General features: G+C 43.5%; 2 protein-coding genes across 5 annotated transcripts in view; both read right to left on the bottom strand.

Moving 5' to 3' along the window:
• RPL14 (ribosomal protein L14) overlaps positions 1 to 27,693 on the bottom strand; it is a 247,778-nt gene that overhangs the window by 11,478 nt on the left and 208,607 nt on the right. The window lies entirely within an intron of this gene.
• ENTPD3 (ectonucleoside triphosphate diphosphohydrolase 3) overlaps positions 3,545 to 27,693 on the bottom strand; it is a 30,449-nt gene continuing 6,300 nt past the window's right edge. The window contains exons 4-12 of one of the 4 annotated variants that reach the window (XR_013635387.1): positions 25,902 to 26,019; positions 20,341 to 20,491; positions 18,638 to 18,797; positions 15,534 to 15,764; positions 14,250 to 14,525; positions 14,035 to 14,145; positions 10,328 to 10,465; positions 6,327 to 7,480; positions 3,949 to 4,038 (exon numbers count right to left, since the gene is read on the bottom strand). Coding sequence is in view for 2 of the 4 variants with exons in the window: in XM_073333296.2 (XP_073189397.1) it covers positions 3,805 to 4,038; positions 10,328 to 10,465; positions 14,035 to 14,145; positions 14,250 to 14,525; positions 15,534 to 15,764; positions 18,638 to 18,797; positions 20,341 to 20,491; positions 25,902 to 26,019 (1,419 nt within the window). In the remaining 2 variants the exon portion in view is untranslated. Of the gene's footprint in view, positions 4,039 to 5,695; positions 7,481 to 10,327; positions 10,466 to 14,034; positions 14,146 to 14,249; positions 14,526 to 15,533; positions 15,765 to 18,637; positions 18,798 to 20,340; positions 20,492 to 25,901; positions 26,020 to 27,693 lie in introns of those variants that run through there. The other 3 variants (XR_012157490.2, XM_073333296.2, XM_073333298.2) reach the window with 3 other exon arrangements.

Genomic DNA, 27,693 nt, shown 5'->3' with positions numbered 1-27,693 from the left:
TAGATGTGTGGGAGGAGCTGCACCTTTCTCTTCTACAGCTCCCACTGCAGGCCCCATGCAATGCAAACATGATTTCTGTTTCATGCTCTCCTGCCTTTCTCACTCACCCTCCCTCCATGGCTCCACATGGTGCTGTTGTATGGTGAGCACATGGAACCAGAAGGGGAGTTCATGGGAATGTGGGGTGAGCCAAGGACAACTGAGGAAGCATGGGGAGGTTTTGCCAGTTTTTAGGTGGGAGGCCTGGCTTGGAGGGGTGGAGTTGTATATGAAGCCTGGGGTAGAGGAGCCAAGTGGCTTGGTGTTGAGGCATTGGGCTTGCAGGGTGCTACAGCACAGCTGCCTCAGCTCTCCAGTGCATAGCTGCAGCACTAGGACAGCAGTTAATACACTGATGCCTCAATACTAGTGCACAGACTTGCCACCCATGCCCTGCTCACCTGTCCTATAGCCCCCCTGCCCTTTCTGACATCCTCACTCCCGCCTTCCCTCACTGTGTCTAGGGTGGTGGGCAGCACTGAGGGGGTGGGAAGGTAAAGGGGTAGGGAGGGGGCTAGAAAGAGCAGGGATGGGGAGACGTCAGGTGGATCATTTGGGGGTGTGCGGAAAGTGTTTTGGTTGGAGGCCTGGGTCAGAGGGAACCAGTGCTGGGTTTTATGAGGTCAGCTCCCTGGAGCACCAAAGCAACCGCACATTGGGACACTTTTGATGAGATGTCTCAGTGTCACACCCCAGCCCCCCGCCCCGGGGATCCCCTGGGGGAGGCAGATCAGCACTGTATATTGCTAACGCTGTTGCAAGCGTCACAGGGCAATTTGGGGAGGGTCAAAGGTGTGAGTGGGGAGTGGAAGATTCTTTTGCAGGCTGCGAAAGGCCAAAGGGGGAAGGAGAAAGAGAGCAGAGAATGGGTTAACTCAACACTGCAGCTAGCAAGCTCAGTCTGATGATAAGAGCTGGCCCCAGTCCAAGGTCACGGCCTGTCAAGGTTCCTCCCCCACTCTGAACTCTAGGGTACAGATGTGGGGACCTGCATGAAAAACCTCCTAAACTTATCTTTACCAGCTTAGGTCAAAACTTCCCCAAGGTACAAAATATTCCACCCGTTGTCCTTGGACTGGCCGCTACCACCACCAAACTAATACTGGTTACTGGGGAAGAGCTGTTTGGACGCGTCCTTCCCCCCAAAATACTTCCCAAAACCTTGCACCCCACTTCCTGGACAAGGTTTGGTAAAAAGCCTCACCAATTTGCATAGGTGACCACAGACCCAGACCCTTGGATCTTAAGAACAATGAACAATCCTCCCAACACTTGCACCCCCCCTTTCCTGGGAAATGTTGGATAAAAAGCCTCACCAATTTGCATAGGTGACCACAGACCCAAACCCTTGGATCTGAGAACAATGAAAAAGCATTCAGTTTCTTACAAGAAGACTTTTAATAAAAATAGAAGTAAATAGAAATGAAGAAATCCCCCCTGTAAAATCAGGATGGTAGATATCTTACAGGGTAATTAGCTTCAAAAACATAGAGAACCCCTCTAGGCAAAACCTTAAGTTACAAAAAAGATACACAGACAGAAATAGTTATTCTATTCAGCACAATTCTTTTCTCAGCCATTTAAAGAAATCATAATCTAACACATACCTAGCTAGATTACTTACTAAAAGTTCTAAGACTCCATTCCTGGTCTATCCCTGACAAAGACCCTTTGTTTCTCTCCCTCCTCCCAGCTTTTGAAAGTATCTTGTCTCCTCATTGGTCATTTTGGTCAGGTGCCAGCGAGGTTACCTTTAGCTTCTTAACCCTTTACAGGTGAGAGGAGCTTTCCCCTGGCCAGGAGGGATTTCAAAGGGGTTTACCCTTCCCTTTATATTTATGACACGGCCCTAGATGAAAAATTATCTCACCCAGCCACAGCCAGCCATGAGAAAAGAAAAAGTACACTGAACCAGGGCTGCCGAGGAGGAAAACCGGCGAGACGACAAGGGGGAGCAGAGCTACGTCTCCCTGGAGCCATTGTGTTTTGGGAAAGCGGAGAAGACCACAGAAAGCTGGTTTGGACTGGCACAAAGAGCACCAGGAACAGAGGTCACGGAATGGAACACACCCAAAGGAGCCCAGGACTTAAAACCCTCCTGAGAGCTGGAGCAATTTGGAGATTGGCAGCGAACCCTGGATGACCTGTGCGCACAGGACAGAACTCCTGTCCATCCCTCCTCTTCCTCTTATGTTACACCCAGGCCTGGCCAGCCTCAGGTAGTGCAGGTATGAGTATGAAAGTGGCTTAGGGCTTGGGGCACTAACGCTTTCTTCCTTCCTCTGAGTGATGTGGGGAGCACCCATCACTCTCCGCTGTTATTTTATTATTTTATCAATAAAGCTTTAAAACTTAGACACTTGGTGTGCTCCATCATCTCCTCCCTTAACGATCCTGTGGCCTCAACCTGATCACCTGACACCTCAGGCAGATTGGTAACAGAAATCTGTCACATCAGTACAGGCAGCTGGTTGCTGCTTGGTACCCCAGAGAGCTGAACAGCAGTGCTGAAGGAACAGAGTGTCTGTGTTGAGACACTGGCACTTGAAGGACTGCCCATGGCACTGCTGCCTCGGACAGGGGGATACACTTCGGCGCTCATCCATACATTCCTGGTTCTTCTGTACACAAGCCTCTTCTCTTCCAGGCCTATGCATCCCTGCAAATTCCCCACCCCATTTCCCCAAAGACTCAGTTACCCTGCCAGACACCCCACATCCCGGTCTGTGCCCCGTTGCCACAGAGTCTAGCCCCCTATCCTATTGACCCTGAATGAGAGGAAAAACTCTTGGTGTGTTAATGTTTCAGAAGGGGCCTATGGCTTAGATATTATCTGAATATGAAGTCTGGACAGTCTGTAATTGTTTAGGACCCAAACAAGCATGTGGACAACAGGTCAACATTTTGGTAAGGGAGCCCTTTTAAATATTTCTTTTGTAAAAGTTAGTAAAAAATGACAAAATTCAATTGCTCTCTGGAGAATTGGTATGGCACACTTGGAGACTCCGTTTAATGATTAAAGTACAAAACAGAGGGATTTTAGGCTTGCTTTCAGGACAAATGTTGATGCAACCTTTACTGCAGAGCTGCTGCTGATGCCTCCGATATACTGAATGTCAAAATGTATAGTGATATGCAATCGTGGGCTTGGGTTTTTTAAAATAAATAAATGAGAAGGGAGTTGTTCAATAATTTAGTGATCAAGTTTACATGGTAGCCTAAATCTTCTGTCATGTTCTACATGGTAAGGAAAATAGTATTTTTTCCTGAGTGCAGGTCACAGTTACAATCCATAGATAGCGCCCAATGTCCTTACCAGTTTCAGAAATGAGTTTTTCTTTTAGCTTCACTTCAACAGAGGAGTATTGCCACTCTTCCTTTGGCCTATGGTTTTGTCCTCTTGCGTGTATCTTGGAGCTACTGACCAGTTAAATCTACTGGAGACTTTTATGCCAAAATAACTTATAGTGAATGGTGGTTATTCCCCTACCCTCCCACCCCCAAATGTTTAACAAACAAAACAGTTTACTAACGAGTTTCCTGTTGCACTATAACACCATAAGTCTATAGCAATAAGTGCTGAGACCTCTCGAGAGATCCAATGCATTATAAATACCATTTCCTTGATTTTTGTTCTCCACTCTACTTATGTTTCTGGCCCTTTTCCTTTTTTTATAAATATATTTATTTATTTCTCCCTTGGTTTTCTAAAATGCAGTTCTTCAAAGAACATTTAAGTTTTTGTCTTTTGTTGTCACTGAGTGTTCATTCTGTAGCAAGTACATGGTCCATCTGACGGATATTCTTGCGCATGCGTGAAACAACGCACAAGTAAACCACAAAGATGAGACACAGCAATGCCACGGCTGTGAAGAAAAAGAGGAGACCAGCAAACAAAGAAGGGCTCACAGGTAACTGAATCAGCTGGCTTTCTGCTGGGATCATGTTGGTGAGGTTCAGCATGTAACCAAGAGACCATGCTATACTGCTGTTACCAACCTGAAATGTGAAAAAGAAAAAATTCATATCAACTTTTTTGCTAAAGGCCAGAGAATCCAAAAGCTGCAGCACAGCTGACACTGGCTACTATTCTAAAAATACTGGAGGCAAGGCCTTAGCAAAAGGCATGGCTACACTGGCAGATGTAGAGCGCTGTGAGTTAAACCAGCCCTCGGAGACTGCAGCAGGGAAAGCGCTGCCGTATGTTTACACGGTCAGCTGCAAGCGCAGTGGCGTGGCCACATTTGCGGCACTTGCAGCGGCATTGGGAGCGGTGCATTATGGACAGCTATCCCTCAGAACACCTCTTCCCATTCTGGCGCTGTGGCTTGTGGGAAGGGGATGGGGCATTCTGGGTCCTGTCCGAATGCCCTGTGATGCATCGCTTTGCATCCCAGCAATCCCTGTGCTTCGGTCTACATTTGGCGCCATCTTTCAAAGTTTTTTGTACTGGGTGCTCTGTCTTCCCTTTCAGTCCACGGGAATGGATCCTGAACTTGTGAGGAATATGCTGATGAGTCTCGCCAGCAAGTCATGAATTGCAGTCAAGTTACTCCTTAAGCTACAAAGTGACAGTGAGGAGTTAGACGATGATGTCGACTCGCGTAACGCATACAACACAAGATTGCTTGTGGCATTTACGGACATGCTCACCACAGTGGAACGCCACTTTTGGGCTCAGGATACAAGCATTGAGTGGTGGGATCACATTGTCATGCAAGTCTGGGATGACGAGCAGTGGCTGCAGAACTTTCAGATGAGAAAAACCACTTTCATGGGACTGTGTCCTGAGCTTGCCCCCACCCTGCAGTGCAAGGACACGAGATTGAGAGCTGCCCTGCTGGTGGAGAAGCGGGTGGCTATTGCAGTCTGGAAGCTGGCAACTCCAGACAGCTGCCGATCGCTCGCTAACCAGTTTGGAGTGGGAAGGTCAACTGTTGGAATCATATTGATGCATGTTTGAAGGGCCATTAATCGCATCCTGCGCGGAAAAACCCTGACTCTGGGCAATGTGCGTGACATTGTGGTTGGCTTTGCACAAATGGGTTTCCCTAACTGCAGAGGGGCGATAGATGGGACACATATCCAATTCTGGCACCAGACCACCTAGCCTCCAAGTACATAAAGCGGAAGGGGTATTTCTCTATGGTTCTCCAGGTGTTTGTGGATCACCGTGGGTGTTTCACAGATATTAACACAGGCTGGTCCGGAAAGATGCATGACACACGCATCTTTCGGAACACTGGCCTGTTCAGGAAGCTGCAAGCTGGGACTTTCTTCCCAGACCAGAAGATCATTGTAAGGGGAAGTCGAAATGCCCACAGTGATCCTTGGAGGCCCCGCTTACCCTTTAATGCTGTGGATCATGAAACCCTACACAGGGAGCCTTGACAGCAGCAAGGAGCGGTTCAACAACAGGCTGAGTCGGTGCAGAATGACTGTTGAGTGTGCTTTGGGCCGTTTAAAGGGCTGCTGGTCCTGTCTGTATGGGAAGCTGGACCTCGCCAATGACAACATCCCCACAGTTATAGCCATGTGCTGTACCCTCCATAACATTTGTGAGGGGAAGGGTGAAAGCTTCGCTCAGGCATGGACCTCGGAGGTTCAACACCTGGAGGCTGAATTTGAACAGCCAGAGACCAAGGCTATTAGAGGGGCCCAGCGCAGGGCTGTAAGGATTAGGGATCACTTGAGGGAGCAATTTGATGCTGAAGCCACCAGTAATGTTTGGTGCCCTCCACAGGAGTGAAGTGCAGTGGTTCCAATGCTAGTAGCATCTGTGTTTGCTACATACGACGCCACTGACTTGCAGTGCCTGTTGCTTTTCTGGACTACAGTATCTTTTACTTAATGCAATAAAGAATGTTTTCAAAGCCAAAAATTCATTTATTGAAAAGAAACACAACCGCTTGGGAAACAAAAAGGGCACGACACATCTGATCTCTGTGGGAGGACGGAAGGGGGCGGGGGGGGGGAGAATGGGACAATCACAGATTTGCGTATGTCCTGTTACCATACTCAGCCTTCCTGTCTAGAGTGCTGTGCAATGAGTGCTGCACTTCAGGCTGGCTAAAATGCATGGTGATGGGGGTTGAGTGCAGTGTGTAAGGGTCATAGTTTGCAGGGCTGGGTGGTGAAGCTATGGGTGTTGGAGGCAGCTGGTGGCGATAAGAACCCGGATGTTGGGGAAAGTGGCTTGGCGGTGACATGGGGGCACAAGGGAAAGTTTTGGGACAAGGGCTGGGGGGGCGGGCGTGGATGAACTTTGTCTGCATTGCTACGAGCACCTGTATCGAATCTGCTTGGCGCTCCATAATGCTTAACAGCCGCTCCGTGCTTTGGTGCCAGCGATCCGCATTCTGCTGGCGGACCCTCCTTTCACTCTCCCGCCACTCATGCATTTTTTGATTTTCATTAAGGGACTGCTGCATGACTTTATGCAGCAGGTCCTCTTTGCTTCTTCATGGACGCTTCCTGATTCTTTGGAGTCTTTCGGCCACTGATAACAAGGAAGGCTGGGATCTCAAGGTTGCATCTGTAAAGCCAAAATGCAACACTTAACAGAGGCAGCATTGTTCACACCAGACAGAGCAATGATTCGACCGAACTTAAAGACAAGTACAGTGTATACAATAGCAGAAATTGCCTGTCCCAAAGCAAGCGCATGTAACCCACAGGAGCCCCAAAATGGTGAGTAAGCAAAGGGGCAAGGAGGACTGGTTGTTTCACGGCTGTACTGTCCTCTGGGGTTCTGTGCCTTGGGAAGAGCAAACAGCTGCAGTGGGCCCCTATACTGAACACTGTCCCCACATTTTCCACAGGATGAGTTCATCCTGGAAGATCTCGCTGCTGAGGGTGACCTGGGAAGCAAGGGAGGGTCTGCTACTACAATGTGGCTTCCATCCTGGCCCATATGCAGCTTGCCTGTGTGCAGCAATGGTGCCCCCGCCTCTCATGGCACAGTGGCGCAGACATGTTAGCCTGACTGGGACAAGGAGCACAGTAGCTCTGCCAAGGAACCTGTGCAAGCAGATTGCCCAGCTTCTGCATGAGACCTTTGAAGAGATCACTGAGGCTGATTACCACGATGTGAGAGAGCACATAGACTCCCTATTCTGCATCTAGGCATGCATGCAACTCTAACCCCCCTCACCCCGAGAGCCCGCACTGAACAACTACCTTCTCAAAAGCCACTTACCGCGCACCGCCTCTACTGTTCTTCCACAAGCACCGTCCACTGCGAATGGCTGCCTTCCTCCTGGCTTGAAAACAGCTCCTGGCTGCATGCATCTAGGGATGCTGGGCTGTCCCCCTCCTCCTCAGCACCCTCACTCACGCTTTCCTCCTCCTGCCTTGTTGAACTCTGTGCTGCTATGGCCTCAAGCGTCCATGGTGCTCTTCAGAGTGGAGGTGGGCTTGCCCACAAGTATCACGTCCAGCTCTTTTTAGAAACGGCAGGTCACGGGGGCAGCATCAGAGCAGCTGTTTGCCTCCCACACTTTGTGGTTGGCATTCTGCAGCTCCTTCACTTTAACCCTGCACTGCAGTGTGCCCCTTTCCATCATGTCCCTTGATATCTGCCTGAAGGTATCATAATTCCTACAGCTGGAGCGCAGATGGGACTGGACAGCTTCCTCCCCCCAAACACTGATGAGGTCCAGCACCTCGCCATTGCTCCATACTGGGGATCATGTGACGGCATGGTCACCTGGAAAGATGCGCTGAGAGCACTCCACGCCTGGCTGAGTAAACAGGAAGGGGAATTTCAAAATTCCCAGAGAATTTAAGGGCGGGTCTGATGGTTGGTCACCTGAGGGCAGGGCAGTAGAGTTCAAAGTGATGACCAGAGTGGCTAGAACAAGCATTGTAGGACACTTCTGGAGGCCGATCATAGTGCACTAACAGACCAGGGCGTCCACACTGGCGCCGTGGCACTCCAGACAGGGCGCAGCAAGCGTTACGTTTCTCATGGAGGTGGATTACCAGGAGCACTCCAGCCCCGGAGTCTGGGAGCTCTATGTGCCTTGCCAGTGTGGACACCTCAGGACTTAGGGCACCCGGGGCTGACTAAAAGTGTTCTAACTTGCAACTGTAGCCAAGCCCAAAGGCGTGCAAGGATTTTTGGAGAACAGGTACGTCCCTAAATCTTTCAATATTACATAGAGGGACGAAAGTGGAATCCTGTGAAGTGTGCAAAAAATCATTGTATCTCAGTTTCTATATCACCTGGCTTAAACAAGTGAGATAAAGACATCCGATTGGATCCCACACTGAGAATGAGTTGGGTATGGCTCTGACTATCTCATCTATTTTATCTTAATCTATCCTATTTAGAATGTGTGTGTATCACTATAAGTATCTTAGTTTGAAGTACAATTTAAGATATCAGCAAGCATAACAATTATAGAACTGGACTCTGCTTTCACCATCCTGGTGTTTGTCTACTTACACTTGAATTAAAACACACACACACACACACACACACACTTTAACCCTGAATTTTCAAAAGACAGCCTCTTACAAAATGGCACCTACAAAAAAAGGCCAGGAGAAAGCCCCAAATCAGTCAGTCACTCTTATTATTATTAATATTAACTCTTGTTCTAGTGCAATATTGTTGATTGCTGTAGCTCCTCAGTATTTATAAAGTCATTGACCCCCTTCTTTTTGCCCAACACAGGAGAAAGGGGGATTGTTTGCAGGCAACTGGTGAGATTAGGCGGATTGGTTGGAGACTGTAGGAGTGGGCTGTCTGTCATCCCTTTGCCTGGCAGGTTTGGGCCCTGGTGGCACTCCTAGAAATAACTGTTCTTTGTCATTCAGAAACATGTCCTTTTAAATAAGTACTTTGTGTTTCACCTGGATCAGTACTTTGTGCTGCTGGCCGTGAGGGAACAATCATAAGTGAAATTCACCCTTGTGCTGAGGACCAATACAAGGCTTATGCAACAGAGATGGTCTGGTTAAAGACCTCAAAATAACCTTTGTGCTGGCCTTTTGCATAGGAGTTAATTTACCTACTGCAAAGACTTGGAGATCTTCTAGTAGCTGGCCCCCACATGGTAAAGCAAAGAAGGCAGAGTAATTATTTCCTTCTCTATACTGGTCGATTTGCCCAAATGATGGAGCTCTGCTATTTAGAAAAATCTTGCTCAGAATTTCTTGATGCCTTGTTCTCAAGTGCAGTGAGGATTACTTTTATTGTACAGTGTCTGCACCCTCTTCATTTTGTGTTACCTCATGTTGTAATGGGCCAATGCTAACCCGTTTGAAAGCTCCATGAAGAGTTTACAAATCTGATTGAAACAAGTTGCAGAAATAAGACTTGTAGTGGGAAGGAAGGAATCACAGTATAGACGAATCTGATTACTCAAAGGAAATACTGCTGTAACTGTCACAGAATCTAAATGGTGGTGGGTGCAGAAAGTTTGTTTACAGTCCTGTCCTCTACACTTCTGTAAAAGTAATAAAACCTAGGAGTCGATCACCCCATCAACCCTAAGAAAAAGGCAACACAGAGGCCTGCTTTTCAGTGCCCTCATTTGGGCCCCAGTCCTGCCATTTAATTTTTATGGGCAGACCCTACTACCTGTAGAGAGTCCTGTTGATTTCAGTGGGATCCCATCTGGGTAGATTATTACACACTGGGCCAAACTCTGCTTTCTGTTACATCCTGTGAGCAGACATCTTTCTCAAACTGCTCTATAGACACAGTACGTAAAGTCCAAACTCGCACCCACCACCCTGGAGTTTGGCTGTTAATGAAGAAGAGTAATAAGGTAACTAAGATTAGCTGAAACTGTCTCCCCACTAGGCTTAGCTACTCATATGATCCCTCCTTCAGGACTGCTCAGATCATGCCTTTCATCTTCTCTCCCTCCCTTATATCCAGGTGGTAACAAGTTATCGCTCACTCAGTGAGTCAACAGAACTCACTTAGTCGTGGCAAGGTGTTTCAGGCAAATATTGCCATCCTATTACATACCGCTGTGCAGCCCAAGTGACTTCCGTGGATTTGCACAGGTGTAATGGAGAGCAGAATTTTTTATCTCGCTCTTTAAAACTCTAAAGAATCTAGGATCATCGAATCATTTTCTCACCACTGGAATCATTAGGAGTTGGCATTGGAGCTAAAGACACAGCCCTTACTTAGCTCTAAATATCTAAAAATCTTCTGCAGAAGCTGCCCACAATCAGTATGTATTTGCAAGGTAAGATGTCCTATCACCATTTTCCAAATTCTTCATGTTATAATAATAATTAATACAAATAAATAACTAATACTCACTTCTTTTTGGAAATGTATCTGGGGCCAAGTCTCTGTGTTAAATTTATATCCATGTACAAGCAAGTAATAGAGGTAGTTTGCTGAAAAGCAGTAGGATCTAGCATATGTTTCTTCAAACTTAGGCAGCATAAATGGAAGCTGACAAATAAAAATAAATACGATCAACATGTACATTAAAATACCAAACACTGTTCTTTTAACTAAGAAGGACTTGCATGCAGTACACTTCCCAATCTAATTAGTACTTACCTGCTGTTTTCAGACACATCTTAAGAAAAATATTATTGTAGGCAAATAGACATGGCAATTTAATGGGAAGTGACTATGCTGTTGATGTATTTGTACTGTAAACAATAATTAAAAATAAAACTTGCATGAAAGAAAATGTAGTGACTAACAATTTCAATCTATCTGATCCTTGTAGCATATCTAAAAAATTGTGGTAATAAATTTCAGGGGCAAAGCTCTTCAAGAAGATTGCACAGTCATCCTAAGTGTGACAACAAGTGATCAGATCATAAAGATGTACAATTATAGTTTGGAGTGCTGGCAGAGAACACAGGGCCAGTTTGTGACACAGCTACCTCAATGTAAATCTGAAATAACGCCATTGAGGTCACTCAAGTTACTGTGAATTTACACTGATGTAGCTAAGATCAGAATATTGTCTGCAGTATATGCTGATGCAGTACAGAAGCACAGATTTGACAAGAGGTTCTGAGAAAGTATGGCTGCTTGACACAAAAAGTCCTGTAGGTCAAATACTGTGCATATCAGTGGGGTGGTTTTTGGTGATCATTTTGGAGTGGGATGCTCTCTGAAGATAGCCAGTGTGGTAACAGCTTGAGTACAAAGTTATGCGTGAAGAGCTAAGATCCCCCACTTCATTTAACACTGACAAGGGTGCTAGTGGGGGCCAGAGGGGCTATGAGAACAGAGAGGTGACCTGAAGAGTACAAGCACAGCAACTGATAAACAATCTTAAAATCAGAGAAGAAATACCAAGCAGCACAGAGCACAAAGCACGGCAGTCTGAACGAGCAATATGACAAGTGGCAGAGTGCCACTTTGGGGCCCAGCATAGCTTCACTGCAGGTTTCAAATTTAAGGACCACTCTAAATTATGCTCATTCTCCTGGTGACCGACGAAGAATAAATCTGCCTCCAGGCCCAATCTTGCTCCCATCTAAGTTAACGGGAAATGTTGCCATTGACTTAATCTCAAGTAGGATGAAGTACAAAATGTACAAAGTACACTTAGTACAAAGAGAAGTGTAGTTCTTTCTGGATTTATTGCATTGAATCCTTACATCAAGATAATGGCTCTTATTAAGCAAACTCTCTCCTCAAAACAAACAAGCAAAAAGCCTTGGAATACTGAGGCTCTCCCTGTCTCAAGGGCTCTTCTTAGATATTACAAACCATAAAGGACATAAGTAATGTCTAATGATTCCATTGCAATAGGTAGGTACACTAATAAGCATAATTTTTCCTTCCCTACAAGTACCAGCAACAAAGAGCAGACCCCTATGTGACATTTCGGGATTGACCTAGACCAGTAAGCGGGTCCGTCACTGCCTTCCCTGTAACTTTTGGTGCCCTCATGCAGCTTTGGTTCAGACCCCTGACACCAGTAGCCTGCCCACACGCACAAGGTCTCACCCTGGCTTTCACCAGCTGGTTACTCCTTGCAGGATGACACTAGCAGCCCTTCCAGTCCCAAGTTTCCCCAAATTCATCCTCCCCAAGTTCTTAACTACCAGGCACTCAGATGTTTTCCCTTTGGTTCATCATCCCAAAAGTGTGAACGCCCCCAGCTGACCATGACACACTCTCTCTCTCTTTTCCCCTCACCCCCCACATACAGTTTGCATACCAGAGACTTGCTTGTGGTAAAAATAAATGAAAGATTTATTTAACAGAAAAGCCACAGATTCAAAGATTAAATAGCAAGGGAGAGCAATCATATACAAGTTACACAGTAAAAAAAGACAGACAGAACCTCAGGTTTTCATACTTTCATATTAGATAAAAATCACTTTTCTAATAAAAGTTATTTTGCCTGTGAACAGTTTCCCAGCATGTCCCCTAGCCATAAAGAAGATCCAGCATTTCATGGACAGCACCCGCACCAAGTGACTGTCCCTCAGTTTCTGGACACATTTCATTTCAACCCCCTTCCATTTTAGAAGACTTCCAGGTTTTTTCCTTCAGTCGCTATAGATATTCAAAAAGTGGGGGAAATTCCCAATGGTCTATAAATTGTCTATATTTCCCTCACTTTTTGAATATCTATATCTTTTATCTATATCTTTTCATTACTTTAATGGTCCACCATAGTTTTTTCCTGAGCTGGACCAATGGATGGGTTCTTAAAACTGGTTTCCTCTGGTTAGGAAGATAGCCCCTTCCTGCCTGATTGCTTTCCTGCCCTGTTCTGAGGTGAGGTTGGAGTTGCACCACAGTTATGACAGTTACAATTGTACCCACACACACACCCTCAGAATGACCATCGTGTTCAGAACACTACAAGCTTTCATAAAAGACCTTACTCAATATATTTGTGTAGTACAGCAACACTGGCAACAGTTGATTTAACTGCTTATTTTTTGTAGTTTAAATCTTCTGTTGTCCCCTGTGGTGTCTGGACCATGACTGTCACAACCAAATTAAAAAGCAAATACTAAAACACATTCCATATTGTAGTTTTGTGCCAGAGAGGCTTCAATTAGGCTACATTTACACTTAGAGCTGGGGGTGTGATTCACTAACCAGTGCCACAGCTACACTGTTGTTAAGCATGGGCAGTGGCAAGTGGCAGCACGGACTAGCCACCCAGAGTACATGGACTGGCTGCCCCAAGCACATATCCATGGGATCCAACTGGGTTTGTACACAGGGCAGCTAGCCCGTGCTGCTGCTCACCACTGCCCACGCTACTACGGCTACACTACAACTTTTAGTCTGCTTGCTCGATGAGAGCTAGTGTGAGTATGTCTACTCAAGCTGGGAATCACATAACCAGCTGCATGTGTAGACATAGCACTAAAAACTTTCATCTTGAAGTTGTAAATTGGTCATGTGTAATCACTCATTCTGTAACCATTGAGCTGACATTCAATATAGAAGTTCAGCAAAAGAGCGTCTTCCTGAAAATGTCTTTATTTGTGGACTGATAACTGTAAAGATTTAGATTGTTCAGTACAAGAGTTTTTCCTGGAGAACTGGGCCTGATTCTTATTTACAGTAAGGCTCTTTTATACCACTTACCCACTTTAAGGCCCCTCTATGGTGCCAGAACAGTATAAAGGATCCTGAGTATAGATGAGAGTCAAGCCCTTTGTTTCTTTCTGGCAAAAATATGCTCCATTTGCTGTGATGTGACATGACAGATGCACAAGACTCACAGAATGAAATAGAAAACGTATGCATTTTGCCTAGTTCCTTGTTTCACTACAAGTAGGAAACTCAACCCAGGATCATGGAAAAGTTTCATGAACCTGGGCCATGGTTTAAGTACCCTAGGATTATGTTATAGTTTGGAAGGAACTTGAAACTCATGGGAAAGGAAGGCAAGAATTCCTATGAACTTTTTAAAAAATTATTCATATGAATCCCTGTGAACAGAAGTGGTCCAGTTTCCTATAGTTCTATGTGATGTGCTCCTTGATCTTTCCCCTTTCCAAATGCAGAAAATTCATACTGACCTGATTCCAGTTCTGTGAGCAGAAAAACCACATACTTGAATTAAAGTCAGCTAGGGGAAAGCGTCCAGTTAAATTCAAAGCATTGGCTGTATAGTAGAATCCTGAAAAGGCCTATAAATAAAACCAGATGAAAGGCACTTTACTCTCAAGATCCTATATAAATCAGAGGTAGGGAAGAAATGCTGCAAAAAGGAACACTGTGCTTGCAGACTTACCACAAACTTCCCTTTAAGCTTTGGCTGATGGACTCCATTGAATGAACAGTCTTTCCCCTTGTCATTGCAAGCAGTGAAGTTAAACAATAAGGACACCTTCTCCTGGCACAGAGCTGGGTCTCCGGTTCCCCTGAAATTTATGAGTTGGCCTGGGTTGTAATTTGTTGGCCTTAGAGATTCCGTGCAAAGGCTTCCATACAAATGTTTCATCGTTAAAACGGTTTCATAATTATGAGGATAGCATGGATTGTCAACCTTGGCCTTGTCTCTTGAATTCTGAGGGAAACAGTAAATTTTTTTTGTCTTAACAGGAAAGCTTTTAATTTCATGTGAATAGTATTTTAACCATATGTGTTTGTATTCTCCCATTCTCCTCTCTGCCATAACAAGAGTATTGAATAAAGCATGATCTAATGATCATTATCATACAAAGCAAATCCTATCTCACAGAATGCACTTGTGAAATAAAGCAAAGATTCACATTTCTAGTTTAATTGCTTAGCAGAATATTTCTTGGCAGAGGGAAGAAAGTAGGCTTACAGATTAAGTTTTAACAATGGATTCATTCTTGTTATACAAAACAGCTGAACAGCCTGACTCCTAGGGCAGTGGTTCTCAACCAGGGGTACACATACCCCTGAGGGTACGCAGGGGTCTCCCAGAAGGTACATCAACTCATCTAGATATTTGCCTAGTTTTACAATAGGCTACATAAAATGCACTAGCGAAGTCAGTACAAATTGAAATTTCATAGAGACAATGACTTATTTATACTGCTCTAATACTATACACTGAAATGTAAGTACAATATGGATATTCCAATGGATTTATTTCATAATTATATGGTAAAAATGAAAAAGTAAGCAATTTTTCAGTAATAGTGTGCTGTGACACTTTTGTATTTTTATTTCTGATTTTGTAAGCAAGTAGTTCTTAAGTGAGGTGAAACTTGGGGGTACACATGACAAATCAGACTCCTGAAAGGGGTACAGGAATCTGGAAAGGTTGAGAGCCACTGTCCTAGGGGGTCAAGGTATTAACTGAAAAATAAGTAAACACAATTACAAAACTATCCTCAAAAAGAGATATTAAAAAGAAAAGAAAAATAAGCGATATTCAGTTTGGCTAAATGTATAAAATGAACCCAATATGTTCTGCACAGCAATTAACATAATGGGGCCCTAACTGAGGCCTCTAAGCCATACTGCAATAAGAACTTATAGCAGGAGAGAACATGTTCAGAGTTACTGAATACAAACCAAACAACACAGTTCCTGAATGTACCTGCACTAGTAAGGCTAAGAGCCTTTTCTCTGCTTCATCTCTTCCATAACACTGGAAGCTGTGAGTATACACACTGTACTCATAGCCATACAGCTGCACCTGTAATGTGCTATTGGAGTTCTGCATACACTCTTCTGGGACAAATGATAGTTGAGTGGAGGCTCCTCCTAGATCAAGCGCACCTGTAGTCTCTGCTCCATGAGGATGGACCCATCTCCTCCAAAGGGTTTTCTAAAAATTAAACAGGTAAGTTTGAAATGTCATCTGCTTTTCTATGTTCTTTCTTCAAGCTCTTTCACTCATTAAATTACTTTTAAATCTACAATATAGCTGTAATAGTGTAAAACATCACTCAGGAAAAGCTCACTTGTGTGTAAAGCATTGTCTCATCAAGTTTTTTAGTTTAGGGTGATATTTTTTCCACAAAGGGAAATGAAGCTGAAGAATGAAGGGAAGGTCAAGCATAACTAAAATTCAGAGAGAGGTATTGCTTAGTGTTCAGAGCACAGGTCAGGCAGCCTCTAATCCTGGTTCTGAAACTGCCTCTGTATGTGAACTTGGACAAATCACTTAATCTTTCTGTATGTGTAAAATGGAAATAATATTCACTTATTTTCCTGACAGAGGTAGTCTGAAGGTAACACTTTACAAACAGTAAGTAAAGTATTAATAAAGGAGAAATAAAATATTAAAAGGTCTGAGATGGTTACAGTGCAAAAGAATAAAGAGACAGGCCAGAAGTGAATGAAGAACAGAGTTGGTAGAGCTGGCAGCAGGAAATTTTTAATGAAAACACTTAATGAAAAATGCCATTTTAATCAAAATTGAAACATTTTGGAAAAAAACACTGTCACAAAATTTAGTTTATTAAAAACCAAGAGTTTCAATAGTGTCAAAATATGTCCTGTTTCGACTTTTCAGAATGGACGGTTTTGCTTTATTTTGAAACAACTTTTCAAAATGAAATTCATTGTTTTTTACATGAAAAACATGTAAAAAGTTTAAAAACGGTAGAAATTGGGACTAAATGTCTACATTTTATCAAAGGTTTTTGACCAACCCAAAACATTTTTAAGTTCATTGCAATTTTTTTTAATTTGAATTTTGTTTGTTCAATTTCTGAATGAAAATTTTTTTTGAAACAGTGGAATTCCCTGTGAAACAGAAAATTGGGTTTCTGCCCAGTAGATAGAGAGCCAGCTCCTCAGCTGAATGTTCTGTTGAAGTCAATGGAGCTACGGCAATTTACACCAGCTGAGGATCTGCCCGAGAGCTTCTATGAAGGTTTTTTATATTTTAAAAATAATTCCATCATAGTAGGCCTATAAGCAAGACCCATTTATCTGGTGGTTTTCAGTTTGAGAAGTTATTTGGATTTTTCTAGCCACCTATTTGCCTGTGTTTGTGTGAAAACAGCAAAACGCTGTTGGATCTGCAGGTCATCAAAAGGAAAAGTATGCACCCTCCACAATTTCTTTTAATATTGCCATTATTTATTGAAGGAGTTTTCCTTTTGCGCAAGTATGTGTTGTGATGGGAAGGGAGAAGTGAGAACAGACTGCATGCTCCAGCAAACATCTACAGGCAAACTCCTAGAGTAAAATCCTGGCTCCATTGAAGTCAATGGCAAGATTCCCATTTACTTCAATGGGCTAGGATTTCACACCTAGACTTTTTCCAGTATCACAAGATTGGTGAAAAGATTAATTTTTTTCAGTTTCATACTGTGTGCCAAAATCTTCATGAAGCTCAACTCATCTGAACTCCATGTACTAAACTGGCTTCCCAGCATCCGTGGTCCCTTGTGGCCTTAAAAAAAAAAAAAAAAAAAATCTAAGAATTTGCCAAGCAGAATTCACAATTTTGATCATTAAAGGCCTGCATAGTAAGAAACTGCCTTCAGTGAAGTCAATATTGCATGGATGTAAGAGAGGGAAAAATTTGTCCCAGGGTGTGCAATTTTGATATCAGGATATTTGTGTTTTCACCGTGTTCATATACTATCAATTATGTGACTGATTTCTGCAAATGTGTTTGGAGCAAAATATTATTTTGGATTAAGATAATCAAAATCCACTTTGCAAACTGTCATGATCCAATAGTAACTGTTCAATAGGGAAAGTTAATACCATGCAGGAAATTGATTGAATTTTTTATTCTAGCAAGATTAACTAGGATAATTCTCTCAAATATTTTGGGGAGTAAACACCTGTAATTAACACAACTGAGCACTGAAGATCACTGCTGTATGTTTAATTCCACACACACAATTGAGCTAGAGGTAGGTCTTGTCTATACCTGATTTTGTACCAGTATAACTATGTCAGTTAAGGGTGGGATTTTTTACCAAGATACTTAACTGGTACAACCCCTAGTATGAATGCAGCTATACTAGTATAAAGTTGCCACATATCAGTCTAGATTATCCCCTTTCCTACACAGAAATAGCTATACTGCTATAATCATCTATACCGTGGTATAACTGCATCCCCGCTAAGGGGGTTGTACTACTTTAGCTATGCTGATATAGATAGAATGGTACAAATAAAAGTATTAGGATGGAAGATAAAGTCCAAGATGTGGTTGACAAAAATCCAGGAAGCATGACTTGGCTAGTTCGGACATACACAGGGCATGAATGAGAGGGTGGCAGGAGAGAGACCCTGGGGAAAGCTGAAGAACTGATAGATGGATTGGATTAAAGAAGATGATAAGCAGGTGGACTTGAGGGCTGCCTGGGACAGACAAAGCTGGAGAATGCTTGCACAATGATCCAGACCCAGATGATGGGATATGGGGAAGAAGTACAATTTTTGTGTTTAGACTAAGCATTAGATATTCCATTTAGACAGGAATCTTATTTCTGTATCTTGTTATGAGTTCTACCTTGGCCATCAACATGCCTTTTAAATATTTCCATTGTTCCTAGTTAGGATAAAAAACTCTATTCGTTTTATTCTCCCTCTATAGCAAAAGCTTGTCTGTGATCTACTTTTGGTGGAAATGTGGAACCAATGGCTACTCTGTTTTAACATGCATCCCCTCCAAAACTTGTGATTCATAAGCAACAGTATAAAATAAAACATGCATTTTTTCCCACACACCTCCAAGAACTTGCCCATTAAATAGTTGGCTGTAATCCATCCATACACCCCTTCCTCTTGCCCAGTTATGATTTGAGCACCCCTAAATTCAAAGGGCTGGGATCTGAAGTAGTTTTGAATGGTCCCAAGGACTTCATTGGCTGCCGTTTCGTTTTGCAACCTAAGCAATTCACAAAACACAAAATGCTGAGTATCTGGAAAGACAAGCTTACCTTTATTCTTTTATCAACCTAGTGACTAAAGGAATGCCCATGATTTCCTACTGACAATCTGAGTCCATTTTGGTCTGGAGGGACAGCCTTTAATAAGGAACACCTAAGTTAGATGTACAGCCAGTTTTAGCAAGCACAGCTGGCTAAAACAACTCTGAAGGTGGTAGAACATTAGCTGTGGGCATGTCTACACTGGAGCTAGAAGGTCTAATTGCCATCTTAAGCAGACATACCTGCAGTAGCTCTGATCAAGCTAGCATGCTAAAAATAGAAGTGTAGCTGTAGTGGGCTTGCTGCTCCAAATACAATCCCATCTGAGACCCAAGGTACCTACTGGGATGGCTAACTTTTCCCACCACTGCAGCTACACTTCTATTTTTAGCACACTAGCTCAAATCAGAGATGGTGCAGGTATGTCTACTTTAGCTGGAAATTAGATCTTCCAGTTCCAGTGTAGACATATCCTGTGTCCAACAATTGCCATGTTTACACTGCAAGCACCTGGATATTTTGTTCCTCATGTAAGATTGTATTTAGTGAACTGAGTGCTTATGTGAAAGGTGCTGGCTTAACCATTACGGAGTCTTTATCTCTCTTTAGCCACAGAGTCAGGTGCAGCACAGCAAATCTCGTGGGGAAATTTGCATTGCTAATGTGCCTCAACCCTGTTCTGGAGGGATCCTCTCCAGCGGTGACAGGGTCGAGTCTCCAGGCCCATTCAAACTATAACTAAAACTGAGAACAAAAAAGCCAGCTAGTGCCTGTCTCAAAAGCCCCATGCATAGATACGGTGCAACCACTTAGCATCACACTCAGGTCTGGTCTACACTGGGGGGGGGAAAATCGATCTAAGATACGTCAACTTCAGCTACAAGAATAGCGTAGCTGAAGTTGACGTATCTTAGATTGACTTAGAATCACTTACTTCACATCCTTGCAGTGTGGGATCGATGGCCACCACTCCCCCGTCGACTCCGCTTCCGCCTCTTGCCCTGGTGGAGTTCCAGAGTCGATGGCAGAGCGATCGATTTATCGCGTCTAGTGTACACGCGATAAATCGATCACTACCTGCCAATCTGGCGGATAGTGTAGATGTGGCCTAAGTGTAACTCCTTGTCTCCAGCTGAGTTACCCCAACTATGAATTTGGGCTTGCTACCCTCAAATATGTCCACACAGTTCTCATTTACACAGTGGGATTTGACCCCATGTGCTGAGGATAGAAATTTGGACCTTACATTGCTGTAGTGCAAAGCAAGCAAATACTTCCTTTCAATACAGTAAAACAATATGATAAAAGAAAAGCAGATTGGTTTAAAAATTAGACCAAAAGTTCCAAACCTTTAACTTTACTGGCTGGGTTGGATTTCCTTTTGAGACAGATCAGAATTCCTGGCAAACAGAGAGTTGTCTAACACATTTTTCCATATCAATTTCACATGCAGCTGTTCTATTTACATATATTAAATGTACTGGGGTTTTTTGACCATACCTCAGTAGTCGCATTCCAGCTGTAGCTCCCAGATACGTTGGGATATTTTTGTGCAAGCGAGATGGAATTTTCTCCTTTACTTTATTCATGCAGTCGTCAATGGGTTTGACAATTTCTTGAGGGTTATTCCCATAGCTGGATATGCCTGGGCCTAAAAAAGAGCAAGTGGCTGATTTCATTTGTCTTGGGGCCTAGCAACAGAGATCAGAAGAAACAGCTTTTTTTCCCCTTTTAATATTCCATTTTGAAAAGATGTTTTATCTTTAAACAAGGACTTAATTTACAAATCTTAATGACTAAAAAAATATTAATGAACATGCCTTCAAGTCTTTTATATAGGGCAGCACTCTTGACACAACTCCTCCCCCAACACTGTCATCCTTTCCACTGTACATAAGCGCAAATTGACAACAGTGCCACATTAATGGGAAAAATATATTACATGTGGCAGGCACAGCAGAAAAATCCACCTACTGGGTGGAAAATACCTCCTGGATCTCCAAAATTATAGAAAACTCCATCCCCATGTGTCCTAAATCATGTGGACTACACCTAACAAACTGGCATATGTCAGACCAGATCTGGAAGTAGCATCCTACTGGAAGCAAAATAATGAATTGTGAGCTGCAATTTGACCTTTGACTGGACTTAGTGGCAGCATGGTCCAGTGGAGAGGGACCTGGTCTGGGAATCAAGCAACCAGGGGTCTATTCCTATGTCTACCAATGACCTGCTAAATTACTTTAGACAAGTCGTTTCCCTTTCTTTGCCTCAGTCTACCTATCTGTAAAATGGAGAATAATTCTACTTTATTCAGTGCTTTGAACATCACAACTGAAGTGCACTTGGGGAATGATTATTATCATCATTATCAGGAGAACCGATTCCCCCAAGAAAACTTGCAAGAGGGCAACATATAGATTTTGGCACTCAGTTACCTAAGAGGCTCATGATCAAATCCAGACTCCAAGGTAGACATGCTAGCTCAGGAACCATCTGGAATAAGGATGTAACCCTACAGTTAGGGGCAATGGAACTATCAGTTACAAATATGAGATTAGTGAAAGCAAGTGACTTAGCCTTCTAAGTGGCTGGCCCCCAGCCATGCGACTTCATCCTACCAGAGTAAAGAAAGACCACAGACCAGACTGCTTCTAGGATGAAATGCAAGCCTCTTCACCATAGCTTTCCAATAGCAGCAATAATTAATCAGAATAATAAAAAGTAAAACAAAAATGCCCATAAAGCAAAGAAAATAACAAACCTCGACAACATGTTTGGTGGGGGAGGGGGAAGGTGGACAGGGGAATGAGAAGAGAGAGCTATTAATTATTATTATTATTATTACAGTATACACCCGATTCTCCAAAACCTTATCATCTGAACCTCTGCATTATCCGAATCCCTTCCTTGTCATTGCTGGGGGACAAGAGAGAAGAGACCCGCAGCTGCGGGGCAGGCCACCTTGCTGCTGAATAGCTTCTGTGGCAGTGCAGAAAGACCTCTGCCACCCCACTGTTGTGAATGAGTAGGGTGTGACTGTGGAACTCCAGAGGGCCGGTGACAATTGATTCCTGCAGGGGAGGCTGCAGTTCTGGTAGGGCAGAGCAGAGTCCTGGCCAGAGATCTTCACTGTGCCCTGCTAGGAAGGCAGCCTCCCCCCACAACTTTGCACCTGCAACATTTGAAAGGGCAGGCGTGTCAGTGCAGGGAGCCCTCTGCAGCCCTGCTGTGCTGGGAGCGAGTGAACAGGGCCATGACAGTGAAGCTGCAGAGGGATCACTGCGCTGCTGCTCCCTGCCCTCCCAATTATCCAAATGAAATCTTTGCCCCGCATGCTATTCAGGAGTATACTGTACTTATTTACATGAATGCACATGGGTGGGCAGCACATCAATATCTGGAAGGTGCTCATACAACACAGTGATCACAGCCAGAGTAGAGCCACTGTATAAAGGAATATGGACTGGGTCAGCACTAGGCTGGGCTGCCCAATCGCCACAGGGCTGATGGGAGAAGAATGCAGTGGAGAGTAGATCTCCTCCTATTCCACCACCTCCGGAGGAGGCCTGGAGTGTGTATGCAGCACAGCTGGTGGAGGATTGGGAAGAAGGGAGAAGCATGCTGCTGGTTACTGCTCTCCCTTTCCACACTGTCACCCTACAGACAGGCTGTGTTTGACTCCCTTTCAAACATAGTATCACAGGGACTAGCACATATTTGGCTACTGTAGTTTGAGGCACCTTTGTATGGATTCACGCAATACCCCTGTACAGAGTCACCTGGCCCCTTATGCTCTATAATTCTCTTGTCTCTCTTGGGAGAAACAAACAATAAAACCAACTTTAAAAGTGCTCCCTCTTGTGTTTTTAGGGCAGCAGAGTGGCTCAGCTTCACGATGCAGCTTTCTCACACCAAAAACCCTAAGGTCAACATTCTTAATTAGCCAAGACATGAGATGTCAATGTGCAGCCACAGATATGCTGTGCAGTGCAGGCAGCATGCCACTCCTGCACCTGTAAGGACATAGCACATGGCAGGTCCCAGTGCAGTTCTTCCATGTTTTGTTCCTTGTGTAAGCTTAGATTTCTCTACTTTTTTTTTATTTCCAGACAAAAGCCAGGATATAGGCTTTTGCATAATCCTCACTGGTGCATGTTCTGGAGAGAGAAGGAAAGGAAAAGTCACCTGTGGAGGTTAGTGCTGATATCATGGATCAGCAAATGTCTGAGGGAGAGATGATTAGTCTCTCTCCATTGTTATAAAACTGATTTTGAATCTCCTCTCTCCCCAGTACACCTAACTTTGCCAAAATTAAACCAATACTCCCCCAAAATGCCAAGCGTTGTCCTGAGCCAGGGGATAATTTCCTTGAAACGTTGTGGGGGTCATCAGGCAAAGCATTTTTCAGATAAGACTGAACGAAAAAAATTCAAAGGTTTATACTTTTATGGATGTTTCCTAGCATTTGTGGGAATATTATAGCTGAGAAATGGTTTGGCAAAGAAACACTGCATTTGATTATTCCTTAACCTTGGGCTAGATTGTGGCAGTCCCCTTGCTCACATAAATGAGCAGTTACTCACACAAATCAGCATATTAGAGTCTCATCCCCAGCTCATAGATGTCAATGGAAAGACGTCCATTGACTTCAGTGATCTTTAGCTTAGGCCCTTAATGAATTAATACTAATAGGCCTTCAATGGGACTATCTGTGTGAGTAACTGCTCACCCATGTGAGGAACAGAAGCTGAGGGATTACACTCTAGCCCAGAGAAAATAAAAGAATGATGCTGGTCACTTTTCTTTCTAATTTTCCTTCAGCTCTCTCATTTTCCTTTCTTCGTGTCACCTGCACGGGCTCCTACTCCTGTTTCTGTATTATCCTGTTGCACAATACGACTGGAGAGAATACTGCCCTGTATCACAGCAAGAGCACTAGAAGAGTTTGTGCATGTAAAGAAATTTTTTTATGGGTTAATACCCAACAGCTGAAATTTCACTTTACACAAGCCATAGCCCAGGCATGCACATGGGCCTTAGAACATGTGCTTGGATTAAAGCCCGACAAAACAATTAAAAAAAAAATCAGATCCACCCTCTTCCACATGCACAGAGAACATAAAAAAACACAGTTTGAAGCAGAGTAAAAACTTTCTCCGGGGTCTGCTCTTGAGAGGTACAGAGTATCCTCAGTGGGAGCTGAGGGTGCCCAGCACCTGGCAAAATCAGGCCTTTAAAGAGCCTTGGAACGTGTAGAGAGCTTTTCTTCTCTCAGATGATTGAATGAATTTCCAGGCTCACTAATGAGTGGCTGACAGCATTGGCTAGATGAAATAAGGTGTACATTTTCTGACTGCATACAAGCCATACATTTCTAACAGTGAGCGTAATTAATCACTGAACAATTTACCAAGGGCCATGATGGATTCTCCATCACTGACAATTTTTAAATTAAAATTGGATTTAAGAGATATGCTCAGCAATTATTTTGGGGGAGTGTGTTATACAGGGTGTCAGACTAGATCATCATCAGGGTCTCTTCTGGGCCACTCTCTTACCACTTCAAAAGTTATTTTTCCTCCGTTGGTATCCTGCTGTTAATTGATTTATCTTGTTAGACTAACCTAACACTTGGTAAAGCAACCCACATCCTTTCATGTATTTATACCTGCTCCTGTCTCTTACTTCCTACATCTGATGAAGTGGGTTCTAGCCCACAAAAGCTTATGCCCAAATAAATTTGTTAGTCTCCAAGGTGCCACAAGGACTCCTCGGTTTTTTTGCTGATACAGACTAACATGGCTACCACTGAAACCTGTCTTCTGGGCTTGGAATCTAGGAATCTTCCCCATGCAGCTCTGCAAACACACCAAAGTGCTAACCTGCAACAGCCCTGCTATTCCACTCCTGGGCTTCTCCTGAACACATCATGCTAGTTTTATGCTTAACTTGATGGCTGAGATACATAGAAATGTCCACTAGGTGAGACACCTAGCCAAAGTTGAACCTACAAAATAAAGGGAATGTGTGACTTGTGTGACTGGTGAAGAATAGAGCTTTTCAGTTCAAGACCACATGTTAAACTGACCCAGATTAGCAGTGTTCGAAAGTTATCATCTGCTGGCTGTTCAGTGCCCTATGTGAAATGATTCCAGTCCAGTTCCTAGTGGATTAATATCCACATCACAAAATCATAATCACAACTCTGGCAGTTTCAGCAGTGAGGTCCAGGAATCCATGAGCATAGAAACTAAACTCTCCTCTCATCACTAGAGGCTCTCTTCAATCAAGAGATTGATGGAGCCGGGAAGTTGGGAGGGTGGAAGGGGGAGAAAGTTTGCACCTATGCTTCCCATGCTCTTGTATCTGTTCTTTAGACAGAGGACTTCAGTTTCCAGGATTCTGAGTCTAGTCTCATTCACAAGCACTGAAGTCACTTATAACAAACTTGTAAAGAAAATAACATTAAAAAAAAAGTAACTCAGATTTCCAGAAAAGAAAAGCAAATAATGCGCCAAACTGCTAGTACAGCTGGGGCCCTATGTTGCTCCCACTGAAATCAACAGCAAAACTCCAGTAGAAATTGAGCCCCTAATCCTTTCGGAGGAGTTTTACTTTAATTATTTTTACATGAAACAGCTTTTTCAAAGAACAGCTCAAGACACTAGAAGCACTAGACATTAAAGGGTCAGATTGACCGGTACGATCTGGTCCCTCTGTGCCATTCAGGCAGTACAAAGAGGCTAGATTCTAGCCCTAAATGGTCTCCAGAACATTTCTCTCACAAGAACTCTGCTGATGTAAGCCCAGTGGAAGCAGTTCCTGCTCCAGCTGTCCCACCCCACTACGGTGAAAGGGTCATGCTGGGGAAGGAGGAAGCATGTGAGGGGAAAATACCTGAAGGAGCATTGCTCTACTACACAGATCCTCCTCTGTCACAAGTAAAAGCAGCCCACAGGCTACACTAACTACTGCCAGGACCCGTCAGGCTCTGAATAAGGGATCAGTAACTTTTTTGGCATCACACTGATATTTCCAAATCTCCATTTGATCCTCACCTTTCACACTGCACTTGAAGGTTTGGCTTACTATTCCTGTATCATTTTCTTTTTCCGCTGGCCATTCATACAGGTAGACCGTAGTCCGAGATGATCCAGCATCAAGCACTATTCCATACTGAAAAAAAAGGGGTTACAGTTTAAAATCCAAAATTTGTCAGCATTTTGTTTTAAAAAAAAAAAAAAAAAACTACCACAAGGTTTTCAGCACCTGTCATTGTGCCACACATTTACTTAAACACCAAAGGAATGCTTTGACATGTACTAGAGTCATATTAACTAAAAACATCAGGTACTTGGACAATCTGCATGAGTCAGGCCGCAGAGTCTGAGTGATTCCTAATGAAAAACTGGTGCATAGTATAGCAAACAAACATGACACAACTTGTCTATTTTGGTTGCAACTACAATTTCCAGGAGGAGCAGCAGCATGTTACAGATGCTGACAAGTGAAGTGCCATATCAGGCAGAATTCTGCTTTCCCCTTCAGCCATCATAGCCACAAATCACCTCTTTCGATTGACCAAACATTGTCAACTTCCAGGAAATTAACTAGCAGACAAAGCCATCCTTGCTTGATTTTCAGATTGGAAGCATTTACAGCAAACGGAGTATTTAACTTTAATGTAGCATGGTCCCCTGGCATTTCTTTAGATCCATTGTTTAGCACAATCCCATTATTTTAATGGAGAGCATTGGCTGACTGCTCCAATTTAACAGAAGGCTGTATGAAGAATGTGCTTCCTCTGTGCTCACACAAGCAGGTCACAGAATTGGGGAAATATATCTATTTGTGCTCAATCTAAATTGCTCTAAAAATGCAGCTGTTATGGGAGGTAATGTAATACCGTACTTTGGTGTGTGGATTTCTTTAAGGAGACTCAGATGCTTCATGTATCTTGTCAAATGTATGTTACTGCCTTAGCAATCAGCATTGACATTGTCTGACTTTAAGTGCTAATGTACAATTGTGCAATGCAACTAGAAGCCTGGAGAAGTCCTGCCCGACAGTATCATGAACACAACACAATTATTGTTTCTTTCGGAATACAATCCAAATATACACAGGACACCAATTCCTTCCTTCTTCTGGATGCAGTCTCATACCTGCCGCAAAGCCACTATCATCAATAGCATCACACTAAGGATGAATGTGTCATTGCATATTTAAATGGTTACACAACATGTACATTTTAATATCTCTTATCATAGTGATATCTAAGCAAATAGGATTTCCCTTCCCTTGGGCTTACTCTTTGCCAGGTATTATTTTACTTATACTACAGTCCTATCTAGAGGCCCCCTCTGAGATTAGGGCCCCACTGTGCCAGACAATGTACACACACATAGTAAGAGACAGTCCCTGCCTAAAAGAGCTTACAGAGTCTAACTATATAAGACAGATGGGAGAGAGGAAGTATCATTATCTCCATTCACAGAGGACATCACTGAGCCACAGAGAAATTAAGTGACTTGCCCAAGGTCACACATGAAATCTATGTCAGAGCTGGGCATTGAACCCAGCTTTCCCCTGTCCTAGTCTGTTGCCTTAACCACCAGATCATTCTTTGTCCCCACAGGTCCATCAATGGCTATTAGCCAGGATGGGCAGTGATTATGTCCCTAGCCTCTGATTGCCAGAAGCTTGGAATGGGCATCGGGGTGGATCATTTGATGATTACCTGTTCTGTACATTCCCTCTGAAGCACCTGGCACTGTCCACTGTTGGACGACAGGATACTGAGCTAGATGGACCTTTGGTCTCACCTAGTATGGCCGTTCTTATGTTCTT

Source organism: Lepidochelys kempii, chromosome 2 (assembly GCF_965140285.1).
Source record: "Lepidochelys kempii isolate rLepKem1 chromosome 2, rLepKem1.hap1, whole genome shotgun sequence".
Taxonomy (NCBI): domain Eukaryota; kingdom Metazoa; phylum Chordata; order Testudines; family Cheloniidae; genus Lepidochelys; species Lepidochelys kempii.
This window is presented reverse-complemented; position numbering and strand designations above follow the sequence as displayed.